Source organism: Apus apus, chromosome 4 (assembly GCF_020740795.1).
Source record: "Apus apus isolate bApuApu2 chromosome 4, bApuApu2.pri.cur, whole genome shotgun sequence".
Lineage (NCBI taxonomy): Eukaryota > Metazoa > Chordata > Aves > Apodiformes > Apodidae > Apus > Apus apus.
In genome coordinates, this window is record NC_067285.1 from 40,132,842 (window position 1) to 40,146,580 (window position 13,739).

At 58.9% G+C, this 13,739-nt stretch overlaps 1 protein-coding gene across 1 annotated transcript in view; it reads left to right on the plus strand.

The window, feature by feature from the left end:
- The first annotated feature begins 7,211 nt into the window (after window positions 1-7,211).
- LOC127384571 (uncharacterized) overlaps window positions 7,212-13,739 on the plus strand; it is a 32,886-nt gene continuing 26,358 nt past the window's right edge. The window contains exons 1-8 of the mRNA XM_051619206.1: window positions 7,212-7,306; window positions 7,611-7,765; window positions 7,942-8,065; window positions 8,190-8,287; window positions 8,402-8,473; window positions 8,565-8,660; window positions 8,792-8,950; window positions 9,461-9,532. Coding sequence (XP_051475166.1) covers window positions 8,624-8,660; window positions 8,792-8,950; window positions 9,461-9,532 — 268 coding nt within the window. The 5' untranslated portion in view covers window positions 7,212-7,306; window positions 7,611-7,765; window positions 7,942-8,065; ... (1 more) ...; window positions 8,402-8,473; window positions 8,565-8,623. The remainder of the gene's footprint in view (window positions 7,307-7,610; window positions 7,766-7,941; window positions 8,066-8,189; window positions 8,288-8,401; window positions 8,474-8,564; window positions 8,661-8,791; window positions 8,951-9,460; window positions 9,533-13,739) is intronic.

Below are 13,739 nucleotides of genomic sequence, written 5' to 3' on the forward strand. Positions count from 1 at the left end.
CAATCATCTAGGCAGAGGTTTGGTCAGTTCTGCTCTGCATGCTGTATTTATGTTGGCACTACTGTGTTAGAGCTGTGCCATGATCCAGGCTGTCTTTGAGAGAACAGGGAAAACATCATTTGCTGCAGAATTTAAGACCAGGCACCCTGTCTTTTCTCAGCAAAGGTGGGGAAGAGATTCAGTTCTGTGGGTGCACATTGATTCCAAATTCAGGAGTACTCAGCTAGGGCAACCAGTGCTCTAGGGCAACTGTTGGAGTTTGCAGTCTGATGAAAGGCTTCCTTAGACAAATTGATGTGGTGTGGTCCACCTTTGTAAGTAATGGTAGAAAAGTTAAGGATTTATTATTGAGGGTTTTGAAATCTTCAAAAGCCAACTAAGGCAGTGATGACAGAGCAGTGTTACTGGCTTTAATACCTCATCTCTGAATTCAACATGTAGGGAAATGGTCTGCAGAAATAATAATCTCAAAAAAAAAAACCCACAACGACTCACAAACAAGTTTCAGCCAAATTGCATCCTGCAGTTCAGTTGTGTGCTCCTAAAGCACCAAACTGTGGTGGCTGTCCTTCAATGTGTAACCTATTTCTCCTCAGCATCATAGAGCATCTTCCAAAGGGAAAATAATGTGAGAAAACACACGTGAGGCAAATCTTGGAATTAATTCCAGTAGAGCAAGTAGAAACTTCCTTTTTTGTACTGATACATCACTTGTTCAGGAAAGGGAATGGCTACTAATGCCCCACCCCACTCCTTTATGTGGGAAAGGCCTCAGGGACCCTCTTGCCTCCTCAGATATGCACCTCAGAAAAGTCCTCCTGCTGACAAAGTTAAGGAAAGCTGACTGCAGCATCCAGGGGGAACTGCCAGTGCTACTGAAGAAGTGGCCTCACAATTAGGTGTTGAGAAGGTCCTAAGACACATCACACTGATCATCCCTGTTGCCTTAAAGTCAACAGCATCTCTGCATTGTTCAGCTGAGGGAACCCACATTTATTTTGAGAAAGGAATAATGTGAGCTTATAGTTTGCTTGTTTTAGCATTCATTTGACTATCTTTTAGCAATTGGGGGGGGGGGAAATCCTCTAGTTCTACACACTTGCTATGTTTTGAACCTGCTGAAATGTCAAATTTTACCACATAAGGAGAGTTTCCAAAGATAGGTCTGTATCTCACAGCAAAAGGTCTTCCTGCCTAGGCACCTTTTCATTTAACTGTACTTGTGCATCTTCCTTTTGTGAGGTGTTCATGCACTTTCAGACTTCTACCTCTCTTGTGACACCTGCTTTTGGCTGCACCTGTGTTTTGAGCAGCTTGCACAGGTTGTCCCAGGCTGGATGTTTTGAAGTCATAGTGAGCAGCTGTAGGCCTAGACAGCCTCAGTGGGATGGGAACCACAACTGCTCTTGGCTCTCTGAGCACCCCATCCTGCCAGTACCCATTTGTGCCCTGAGGAGAAAGGCTGACAGAGGTGGCATGAGCAGAAAGGTGCATCTGCCTGCCATGCCCAGGCAGCAGGTGTCCCCTCCAGCACCCCAGTCTCCAGCAGGGCCCTGGGGACACTGGTGCTACGGGTCTGTTGGGAGTGCAAGGCACCCAGCTGTGAGCTCTTTCCGAGAGCTCTGTCCTTCTGGCTGGTTTTCCAGATAATCAAATGCTGCCGGTACTGCTGGGCTGGTGCAGGTTTAAAACCAAGAAAACTCAGCGTGAATTTGGTCAGATCCAAAGCTTCTTGAAAAGCTGGAGCCACAGGTTTGTTGTGCCTGTGTCTTGGCACGTCCGGGGCACAGCTTGGTGGAGCATCATGCTGGAGCACTGCTGCAGAAGCACCACCTCTGCTTGCCCTCCCCAGTGTGTTCAACAAAGCTCATGTGCTCACAAGGACACTGAGAGAGGTGCCAGTTACTGCCTGAGCTCAAAAATGCTACCCAGAGTGATCACCTCAACAAAAAGCTATCAGTGAGAAATACATACTTAGCAATACTAATTGCAACGCCAGGGTTTCAGTGTTTTAAATATTCTGCCTTTCCCCCCAGAGTGTGTAGGCCAAGCAAGGCCCTGAAATGATTGTGTTTAACAGCAGCATAACTGAAAAGCCACTGCTCCCTCCCACGTTGTTCAGTGCAGCAACACCCTGAAACTGAGCTCGTAACATGTGTTTTCCCAGAATATTTTTTTGGATTGCATTAGCAAGCTTTGACACTGACACTAATTCTTCATTAGCAGAAACATGCTGAGTAGGGTGATTTAAATATGCATTTAGCACTGAAGGGCTTGTGGCACATGCAGTGGGGCTTTTATTGCTGTTTGACAGCTTTAGGTAGCGAAATGCTCTGCTTAGTCACAGAGGAGGTGCAGACAGCAGCAACACTTTTCCCTCCTTTGTCTAAACTGTGGCCTGATGCAGAGACTGTTTCCTCACATGAAAACACAGACATTTAATGTTCATGCCTGGTTTGTTTGGGTTTTTTTTTGCAAAGCGTGGAAGAAAAAACCAGTTATTCAACTCTCTGTGCTGTTGGAAGGTTTCTTGTAGAAGCATCCTGCTACTCACAGCACCTTCCTGAGACGTGCTGCCCTGTCAAGAAAGAAAGAAGGCAAGTCAACTGGTGCATATCTTTGAGAGGTTCACTATTAATTCATCCAGACCAGCTCGTGGACTTTTTCTCTCACTTCTTCTACATTGTTTTCCAACTGTTTCAGGATGGGCAAGTTGACAGCACCTATCCTGTGGCCTTACCAAAACCTTTACACAAGGGTATAAAAGGGATGTTCTTTGCTCCTTCCACACCCTTGTCTGTCTTCTACAACCATGTAAGGGAGAGCAAAATTTGCCTCTTTTTTCCTCTTCCTTCCTACTACCCATATGAAGTCTTTTCACAGCTAATACCTCCAAAATGTTGCTTCAGTCTCCCACCAAGCATGCTTAGAACCTGTGATAGGAGCTCTCAGCAGCCATTGCAGGTGTTGCAAAGGATTTGGAGGGGGGAGGAGGGGAGGTTGTTGCTCTCTAATAAGTGACAACCTGATCTTAATCAACAAAACAACACCACAAAGATGAAGCGGTAACAAAACTTGCTTCGATAACAGGAAAAAAGCAACCGAGAAAGGGCGAATTTACATAGTTTTTGGGGGAAAGGAGGTAAGAGGGCCCAGAAGCTTTACTTTTGGGGCACAAGTGGTTCCACCCGCTCTGGGATCCCGCCCTGTGATCCCGCGGGGGCAACAGGCTCTGTCTGTGTGTCTGTCTGGGAGCTGAAGCCTGAGCAACCCAGTGGCCCTGCTACCCCTCCAGCCCCTCACCACCCATTTCTTCTGCCCCTGCTCAGCTCTCCAGCACGCTGTGAGGGGGGGGAGGCACGTGGGGATGAAGGAGCTAGAACGAGGGTAGTGATCACAGTTTGGTGCCCACAGAAACAGCAGATGTGTGTCTGACAATTCCCTGTGACAAGATGCAGGAAGTTGATTTTGTTAGAAATTAAATGTAGTGTTGTTTTTGCATCTTACTGTTGGAAGCAAAGTATTGGGGTTTTTTATATATATATATATACCCTAGTGTTAGGAATACAATAGTTTATTTAAGAGAAGTGAGGTCTCTGCACATTCCAGTGACACCTGGGGTGGTTTCTGGTCCGAGAAACCGAGGGACTTCACTGGGCTCCATCTGGGGGATCCCAACACAGAGCAGGATTGATGGCCAAGATCAGACCCAGTGAAGCCACTTCTGCCCTGCTCCTCGGGGCAGGATGGCACCAGGGGGTGCAGATCGTTGTGGTGATTGGGAAGGCAGCCAAGGGGGCAAGAAAGGTCAGAATTAGACCTTAAAAGGTAAAAAGTGACCTGCTGGAATGGGATGTGTCAACGGGGGGGGGAAACTTCTAGGATAATTAGAAGCATGGGATGGGCTGTAAACCCTGGAGTGCCCAGCCCGTGGGGAAACAGGGGAGGGAACTTTGGGAATAGGGAATATAAGCCGGGCCCGGGGGATGTTCCGTGGGACGGAACCATCGGGGGTAGGGAGGGATGGCCGGGAAGGACGTGCTGGCTTCCCAGGTCGGGGCCGGGAGGTTTCTCTCCAGCACCTCTGGGCAGGGATGGGCTGGCACCACTGGTGGGATGTTCTGCTGGTGGGATTGTCGTGGTGATGATGTCTCCGTGGTTAAATGGCTGGCATCTCAACCCACCCTTGTTGATTCTCCCCCGTCCCCCAGGGACAGAGAGGGAGCAGCTGCTGGGATTTAGCTGCCGGATCCGAGCAGGACACACGAGGTCACCCCTTGGAAGCAGAGCCCAAATCCTGCGGGTTTGGGCCCAGACAGGGCCCGAGTGCTGTGGCTCCAAAGCACAACCTGCCTCCCCCAGCTGGGGCTGGAGGCAGCAACCAAAGCCTTGTGCTTGGGCTCAGAAACAGACCAAGTCCTGGAGCTTTGGGGGCTGGAAAGCAGCTCCCCGGGGCAGTTTTGGGGCTCACAGAGGTTGGACACCAGGTGCTCGTGCTGCAAACCTGACAGCTCCTGTGTCTTCCTGCTGCTCCACCCTTGCTGGAGGGGGAGGGGGATAGTTGTAGGAACTGGCTAAAACGATGACTTTGCTGTACTAAGTTAGCTGAGCGGGTTACTTGTCAATCAACGTGCTCTGTGAAACTGTCAGTCAGTGCTGCCAGTTGTATCCTGCAGCTCGTGGGACCATCAGGGCTTCTAAGACCTGTCGCTCCAACAGACAAGACGGACGTTGATTCTGGACCCACCTGGGCCACCTGCCAACAGGAGAGGGGAGACAGGGCCAGGGCTGGGGACAGGACCAAGAAGACAAAGGACTACAAGCAAAAAAGGTTCTTAGAAGGCTTGATGTTATTATCACAACCTAGAGGATGCTTGGCATAGTTGACTGATAGTTTCACAAAGCCCAGAGTTTTAAAACCAACCCTTAGTATAGCAAATTCATTATTTTAGTAAATTTTTAGTAGGCTATATTTCTATTGGATTTACTAATGAATATCCTATGACTATCACCTCCCTGCTGCAAGGCTGGGCTCAGGCATTTACACCTCACCATAGCTCTCCCACAGGTGTCACAGGCTGTGCACGCTCTCCTGGCAGCAGGAGCTGTGCAGAGCCTGTGTAGCCCTCACACACACAATACGGAAAGAGCAGTGACAGTTTCTTGCAGTGCAGGGCCACGCAGGGACTGTCACGTGTTCATCCAGGAGTGTGTTGCCCAGGGATCTGACCTGGGTGTGTGCAGAGCCAGAAAGCACCAGGGCAGCAGGGTCACCTGTCCCAGTGCACCTGGACAGGAAGAGTTTAGAGCAGAATGGCACCAACAGGACTAGAGAATTATTTCACCTTTTCCTTTGAGTTTGGGGTTGGTTTTTTTCCCCCGCTTTCTTTTTTCAACAGGTTTTTTATTGTTGTTTTTTTTTTTTTTCGGGGGGTGAAACCTAAGTGTCTTTACAGGAAACAACCCTAAAGAGAAACGGTCATTTATGGCACTCATTCTTAGAAAGAACCAGGAACAACAAAAGAACCACCCTATTACTATTTTCCTCAAAGACTTTGAGAGTTTGCCCAACAGTTCCAGCAATAATTCCAGCAGGAGGACTCTGAATCCGCTGAGCGGCCTCTCGCCGCTCCGGGGGGCGGGCTGGGGCAGTGCCGCGCTTCCCCCGCCAGGCGGCGCCCCCGCGCGGGGCTGCTCCCGCCCCCCCCGTCCCGCCATTGGCTGCGGCCCCGGAGCCGCCGGCAGCGCTGATTGGTGGGAGCGGCAGCGCGTGCCGGCCCCGAGGCTTTGAATGGCCCCGGGGCGCAGTTACCGCGTGTGGCCGCCAGGGGGCGCCTCCGCCAGGGGCGGGAGCAGCGCGCGCAGAGCGGGGCGGGGGCGGCTGGGGGGGAGGGGGAGCCCGGGGCTGGGGGTGCCCGGACTGGGGGTGCCCGGGGCTGCTGGGGGTGCCGGGGCTGGGGGTGCCCGGGCTGGGGGGGGAGGGGGTGCCGGGACTGGGGGTGCCCGGGCTGGGGGAGCCCGGGGTTTCTGGGGGTGCCGGGGCTGGAGGGGAGGGGGTGCCCGGGGCTGGAGGTGCCCGGGGCTTCTGGGGGTGCCGGGGCTTCTGGGGGTGCCGGGGCTTCTGGGGGTGCCCGGGGCTGGGGGTGCCCGGGCTGGGGGTGCGGGTGCCCGGAGCTGCTGTCGCTGCTGCAGGGGACGAGGAGTTTCCCGGCCCGGGAACCGGCAGCACGAACCCGTCGCTGCCCCGCTGCGTTCCGGGCTGCGTCCCAGGTTGGTTCCCGCCCCGGCTCCCCCGCACCCGGCTCTGCGGGCAGGTTTGGGGCCCCCCTGGGCTGCTCTGGACACGGGTGTTCCCCAGGTCCGGGCTCAGGGGAGGGGGCTCTGGGCTGGGGGCCAGGGCTGCGGGTGCTGCTGTGCCGGGAGGGCTCTGGGGGCTGCGGGTGGGCGCGGGCTGGGCAGCACTGCTGGGCCGGGCTGGGGGCTCCTCGGGGGGAGTTCACACATGGCTGGGGCAGAGGGGATGGTCCCCGTGGGATGCGAGACCTGCTGGGCTGGCCAGGAGCCCGAAGGGAGACCTGGGTTGATCTGGGTTGCTCCAGGCTGTGCCCTTTTCCAGCCCCAGACAGGCCGGGAGGGTTTCAGCTGCACAAACAGGACATTCCCTGGACACCAGAGGTGCTGGTTCCTGCCCCAATCATGGGGAGCAATGAGGAGCAGCAGGAGAAGCACCGAGAGCTGGAGGCACCTGAATTGGCTCCCCCCTGTCTGCTGCTGCCTGGCTTTGTCCACAGGTACCTCTGGTTCTCAGCCCCAGGTTCCAGCAGCTCCTCTGAGGAATGGGTTTGGTTTCTCTCTTCCCAAACCTGGGAGCTGGTGCCAGCAGGGCTGGGGGTGTCACTGCTGGTGCCAGCAGGGCTGGGACCAGAAGTGCAGCAGGGGTTCCTCAGGGCAGCCAGGCTGGAACAGCCTTTCTCTGGGAGTGCTGCTGAGCTCCAGGCTGTCGTTCCCTGCATGTTTGTTTCCTTTTGCTTAAGGCAGTGGATGAGCTGGTGTGTGTCAGCAGCTGGTGACCAGCCCCCTGCGTGTGCTTGCTGCCTGTGGGTTCCAGGTAAGATTCAGTGTTCCAGGTGTGACTTTGCACGGCAGTTGCTGGGTTTCTGCAGGGATTTTGACCCACTTCTCTCTTCCCCCCCAGGAAATGGAGCGTTTGGTTGAGCCCCATCCCTCTCCAAGCCCTTCCCATCGTGTGCTGGGCTGCCCACAGTCTCTCAGCCGCCGGGTTTGTGCCAGGAGCCCACGAGTGAGGGTGAGTGGGGCTGTGGGGGTGGCCGTGGTGACTTGGCTGGGGCGCAGGAGGGAGGAGCGAGGCTCCGGGGGGTCTGCGGCTCCTGCAGGTCCCTGGGCTGCAGCCCCGGGGTGACACCTCCCTGCAGGCCTGGCTCCCAGGCCTCAGGGGAGCCCCAGGGATGGCTCCAGGCAGGCGTGTGCTGCCTCTGCCCCTGCCCGGGCTGTGCAGAACATGCCCTGCCCTGAGGGTGGCTCTGGTGGGTCTGAGCTGTGTGAAAGCCAATGGACTTGGCTGGGCTGTGCCCCTTGGTTCTGCCCCGCAGGGTGATGAGGTGCTGGAGTTCTGCTGGAGACACGGGCAGTGCTTGTGCAGAAGGGAAGCAAACCCAAGGACAGCCCGGGCCTGGACACGAGGACTCTGCCTTGTGGAAGCTGAGAGCTGTTCCTGAGGGACACAGGACACCCTGGGACACGTGAGGTGCGTGGGGAAGGGCCATCCAGGGCTTTGCCCCTCATCCTGCTGTGGGTTTTCAGCCAGGTCCTGGCTCTCACCTGCCCTTATGGGGAGAAGTGGGACATCCCAGGTGTCCTGCCTCCCCTCCTGCCCCCGGTGCAGTGCTGAGTGCTGACTGTCCCACCTCTCTCCCTCTGCAGGATGGACAGACAGGACAGAAGAGCCCCAGCCCTGCCAGGATCCACGTGGGGTGTGGAGCCCTGGGCAGACCCTCGGCTGCCTGTGCCAAGGAGACCCCCGGGGCTGAGAGCCCTTCTGTGAGACGTGAGGGGCTGGGGGTCCTGCTGAGGGGGAGCTGGGAGCTGGGGAGGGCTGCAGGCAGCCAGGGAGGATTGTCCTGCCTGGCACCCCAGCTATTTATATAGCTACTTCTTGGTGTTACATACAGCTACTGGCAGCTGCACAGTGGTTTGCTGTTGTTTGTCAGAGCACTAATTAACTTGGATTAGAAGAAATCTCATTCTGAATGACTGCCCTGTCTGCTTGGTGAGCACCCAGGACAGTCGCTTGGTTGGGTCCCCGGTTCTTTTGGGTCCAGCTCAGTTTGGGCTCTTGTTTTTGGGTTGTTCTGTTTGTCAGTTCAGCTCCTGCTTCTTTCAGGTCCTGCCCCTGAAGGCTCCAGTTTGTTTGCAGCACCAGGGCCTTGTGGCTCCAGCTCATGTGCAGCTTCAGGTTGGCTGGTTGTGCCCCTGTTTTTTCAGTCCCAGCTCCTGGACAGCCCCAGTTCAGTTCTGGCTCATGTTTGTTTCTGCTTTGGGTTCAGGTCCAGCCCATGGATGGTGCCAGCTGGTTTGTGAGTCTGTTTGGTTGCAGCTGCAGCTCATGGGCAACTCTGGCTGGAGCTCGTTTGCACCTTCAGGTAATTTCTTCCTGCCCCCATTAATTTCAGGTCCAGCTCATGTGTGGCTCCTGTTTGTTCCTGCACCACTTTGTTTGTTCCTGCACCACTTTGTTTGTTCCTGCACCACTTTGTTTCTGCTCTGGTTTCAGGCTCAGCTGGTTCCTGCTTCCAGTGTGTTTTGGGCTCCTGTCAGTTACAGAACCAATCCAGTGTCATGTCTCCCAGCTGGTTTCAGGAGCTCCCACCAGACCCTCCTGCCTGCACCCCCTCCCTCCTCTGCTGCAGCTCCAGGACCCTGTGGCCGCAGGGTGAGTCCAGCCAGTCCTCCTGGGAGCAGCAGGGCTGCAGCTGGGACTGTCCCCTGGGATTGGGACGTCCCAAGGGAACTGCCTGGGGCTGAGAGCCCTCTGAGAGGTGAGTGACTGCACCCTGTGGGACATCCTTCTAGTGGATGGATGGTGGGAACTGGGGAATGCTGGAGTCAGCTGTGTGGGATTGTTCTGCCTGGCATCCCAGCTATTTACATAGCTTTTCATATTTATATTCTATGGCTAGATCTGTTTCTTAGGTGTATATATGTAGAATAGGTGTTTTATATAGAGTTAGATCATTGATACAGCTATTTGTATGTAATAAAGTGGTTTGTGGTCATTGGAGAGCTAAATAACTTTGATTAGAAAGACTCTCATTTTGAGTGACTGCCCTGTCTGCTTTCTGAGCATCTGGGATGCTCGGTTGGGCCCCTGCTTCTTTCAGGTCCATCTCTGGGATGGTTCCAGTTCAGTTCTGTCTCCCAATTGCTTCTGTTCCACTTCCAGGTCCTGCCCCTGAAGGCTCCAGTTCATTTGCAGCACCCGGGCCTTGTGGCTCCAGCTCATGTGCAGCTTCAGGTTGGCTGGTTGTGCCCCTGTTTTTTCATGCCCAGCTCCTGGATGGCCCCAGTTCAGTTCTGGCTCATGTTTGTTTCTGCTCTGGGTTCAGGTCCAGCCCATGGATGGTGCCAGCTGGTTTGTGAGTCTGTTTGGTTGCAGCTGCAGCTCATGGGCAACTCTGGCTGGAGCTCGTTTGCACCTTCAGGTAATTTCTTCCTGCCCCCATTGATTTCAGGTCCAGCTCATTTGTGGCTCCTGTTTGTTTCTGCACCACTTTGTTTCTGCTCTGGTTTCAGGCCCAGCAGGTTCCTGCTTCCAGTGTGTTTTGGACCCCAGTTGGTTTCAGAACCAGTCCAGAGTGATCTCCTCCAGCTGAGCTGCATCTCCACTGCCAGTTGGTTCCAGTTCATTTCCAATGCCAGTTGGTTCCAGCTCCTCTCCATGGCCAATTGGCTTCCATCCCATCTCCATTGCCAATTGGGTTCCAGCTCCTCTCCCTTGCCAGTTGGTTCCAGCTCATTGTGGTTCCAGCCCCTCTCAGCTGGTGCTTGTTCCAGCCCTCTTGGCTTCAGCCCAAGTTGTCCATCACTCACTGTCACCAAGCACAGACGAACATCAAGTGTCATCCCTGGTCCCAACCCTGAAGGAGCTTGTACCTTGAATAAACAGTTGGGCAGCAACAAGGCCTGAAAAGTGCTTTTTCGCCCTGAGACTATCTCCAACTTGTTTTTTTCTCTGGTGCATGCAGGAATAGGGCTGGGACTGGACCCCCACCTCCGGGGGGGGCCCCGCGCGCACGGACCCCCCCTCCTAAGGGGGGGCCAGGCACCCACCCCGAGCCCCCACCTCCGGCGGGGGCCCATGCTACTCCCACCCCCCTCCCGCAGCCCCAGGCCCTCCCGCCTCCCCCCTCCCCGCACCCGCGGCCAAACGGCCCCTGCCTCGGAGCCCGGGAGCAGCGAGCGAGTCGCCGTTCCCGAGCCCCGAGCCAGGACTCGCCCCTGCTCAGCCCCGGGGCCCGTTCCCAGCCCCGCACACGCAGGACAAGGGCTCCGGGCACCGCCCGGCTCGCTCCGCGCTGCTGAGCCCAGGAACCCACCCCGGGGCTGAGCCCCGAAGCCCCCGCCGGGGCCGGACAACGAGCGGGGGGGGTCGGGTCGGGACCGGGATCCCGATCCCGAGCGGTGCTTGGGAACCGTCGGGGGGACCCGCGGAGCGGGCCCAGCCCCGTGTGGCCGCGGGCGAGGACGGGGGGCGCCGGCTCCGGCCCTCGGGCTTGATTCTCCTTCGCTCCCCCGGCGCCCCCAGAGCGGCTCCAGCGCGGCCGCCCGGGCTCGGACTCTCCGCAGCCGCCTCCGTCCGGAGCAGCTCCGAGCAGCCCCGGCCCCGCTCGGCCGGGCCCCTGCCCCGCTCCCCGGCCCCAGCTCCTCCCGGGGCCCCCCCCGCACCAACACCCGCCCCGCCCGCTGCCGCCCCCAAAACGGAACCCGAGCCCTTCGCCCCACGCCCTGAAATAGCCTCGGCCCCGCCCCGCTGCGCACGCGCCCTGCGGCCCCGCCCCCCGCGCACCTGGCCCGGCCCCGCCCCGCTGCGCACGCGCCCTGCGGCCCCCATCGCGCGCACCTGAGCCCTGCGGCCCCGCCCCCGCTCGGCCCCGCCCCGCTCGGCACGCGCCGCCTCTTCAGCCCCCGCGCGGCGCCGGCCCCGAGCGCGGCCGGACGGAGCCGGGGCTGGGAGCGGAGCTGCGGCGGCGGGACGGCCCAGGGGCTGCTCCTGGAGCCGTGCGGGGCCGGGGAGCCGGGCCGGGGCTTCGGGCCGCTGGGCCCTGCGGGGCCGGAGCAGGAGGCCCGGCCCGTGCCCGCTGCTCGCCGGGCCGGCGGGGGGCGGGTCCCGGGGCTGGGCCTGAGCGCCCCGCTTTGCCCGCTCTCGGCGCCTCCGTCCTGAGGTCGCGGGCAGGAGGAGCCGCGCTCCGGCGCCTCGGGCGGGGAGCGGGGAGCGGCGGCCGGGCCTCGGGGCCAAGTCCCGCTTGGCCGGCTCCGGAGCGGCTGCGGGGAGCGGAGGGCGCCGGTGTCCTGAGGGGCTGCGCTGGGGCCGGGCTGGCGGGAAGGAGGCGGCGGCTGCTCGGGAAGGCTGCAGGAAGGCCGGGCAGGGCAGGCGGGGCGCGCTTTGCCCCGGGAGCTGCCCCGGGGATGCTCCTGCTGCCCGGGCCCCGGCGGGGGCTGCAGGCGCTGGGCCCCTCGCGGCGGGACTTGGTGGTTCTGAGCCGGGAACAGCCCCGAGGAGCCCGGTTTGGGCTTTGTCAGCCACGACCCGGGGGTTGGGTCTCCCGAGACAGGGCTTCGTGTCGAGTTCCAAGCGCTGAAACTGACCCCATGCCCCCCGAGGTAGGACTTGGGCTCTTTCTGAGCTTGAAGGCTGCCCAAAGGAGCCTGGTTTCAAGCCCTGGGACAGGGCACTGGGGCTCTGCTTGGAGCCGTAAAAGGCAGGACTGTGAGCACCAACATGAGGGACTGGGTCTGTGCCAAATGAGCCTGAGTCATGACTGCAGCATGCAGGACTTAGTCTCTGGTTCTCCCACCCCAAGCAAGCCTGGTGTCATGCCAGCAAAATGCAGGACTTAGTCTCTGGTTCTAAGCACAAACACACAGCACTTGGGCTGCCATTCAAGCCCCCAGGCACAGGACTTGTGTCCATGTTTCATCTCTAGCACTGGCCCAATGAGGCCCAAACATGCAGGGCTTGGTTGCTTTTTGTGAAGGCCAAATGTTTCTGGCTGCAAGCCCCCAGAGCACAGGACTTAGTCTCTGTGGGCCAGGTGAGCCTCGTTACAAGGCTGGGTTGCTTTCTCAGCCCAGCTCTGAGCCCCCAGATTGCAGCACCTGCTCTCTCTCTCTGAGCCCCAAAGCTGCCCCAGGGAGCTGCTTTCCAGCCCCCAAAGCTTCAGGACTTGGTCTGTTTCTGAGCCCAAGCACAAGGCTTTGGTTGCTGCCTCCAGCCCCAGCTGGGGGAGGCAGGTTGTGGTTTGGAGCCACAGCACTAGGGCCCTCTCTGGGCCCATATGCCCAGAGTATGAACTTGGGAGTCCTGCTTGGGTCTGGCAGCAAAATGCCAGCAGCTGCTTGCTCCTTCTCTCCGGGAAAGGGGGGAGAAGCAGCAAGGGAAGGAGACTCAGGGATTGGAACAGAAACCATTTAATAATTGAAACATAAGGACAGTAAGAGCAACAGGGGGGTGGCTGGACTTGCTGATCTTGAAGGTCGTTTCTGCGATTCTATGATACAAGAATAACCGAAGGTACAAGTGCAGCTGCTCGACTCCCCGCTCCCCAGCCCGTCCCTGCCCCCAATCCCGGAGGAGACAGACCCCAACCCCAGCGCCGCAAGCCGGGATGAGCGCGCGATTCCCGGCCCGCCCTCCTCTGTGCGCTGAGCATTCCAGGGCAAGAAGCGGCCCATGGGATGGCCCCGCTCCCCCTGCCCCGCCAGGCCCGGGAGGGGAAAATCCCGGGCTGGCTCCAGCACCAAGCGCAGCTGGGCGGGATCAGCCTTATCCCCAATCCCCGTCAGCCGGGAGCAGCTCTGCTCCCAGCACCGCCCCGCGGGAGCCCCCGGCCCGGTTCCGCAGCCCCAAGGAGAGGCCAGGACCGGTCCCGGAGCCCCTCCCGGCGGGGGAGGACCGGGGCAGCCCGGGCTCTGCTCTCGGGATTGGATTCCCCAGCGCCCCAGCGCAAGGGAAGACAAGCGGAGCGCCCCGGCTCCGCTCCGTGCCCGCCCCTCCAGCCCCAGACTCACCCTGCGGAGCTTCTGCCGCGGCTGCGCAGCGAGCGGCGGGGCCCGGCCCGGGCATGGCAGGCATGGGGGGCCCGGGCTCTTGAGAGACACGGCCCCGCCCGGGCTGCTTATAGGCACGGCCCAGCCCGTCGGGGCGCGGGGTCCTCGGCGTGGCGGGGTCGGGAGCGCGGCAGGGGGAGGGATCAGGGGACACGGACCCGCCGGCAGCAGCAGCAGCGCCTTGGGGACATCCCGGGGGCGGGGCAGGGCTGGGGCTGCCGAGGCATGGCGGCATCTGGGGACGACCGCTCGGGAATGGGGTAGAGCAGCAGCAGAACCGTTTGGATTTGCTCTCCTGGAAGCACAAACTCAAAAGCAGCCCAGGGAACCAGAGGGGGTTCCCCAGAGCCCGCCCCCCCCTCCCCAGACTCAGCTCGATCCCACCCTCCCCGGGG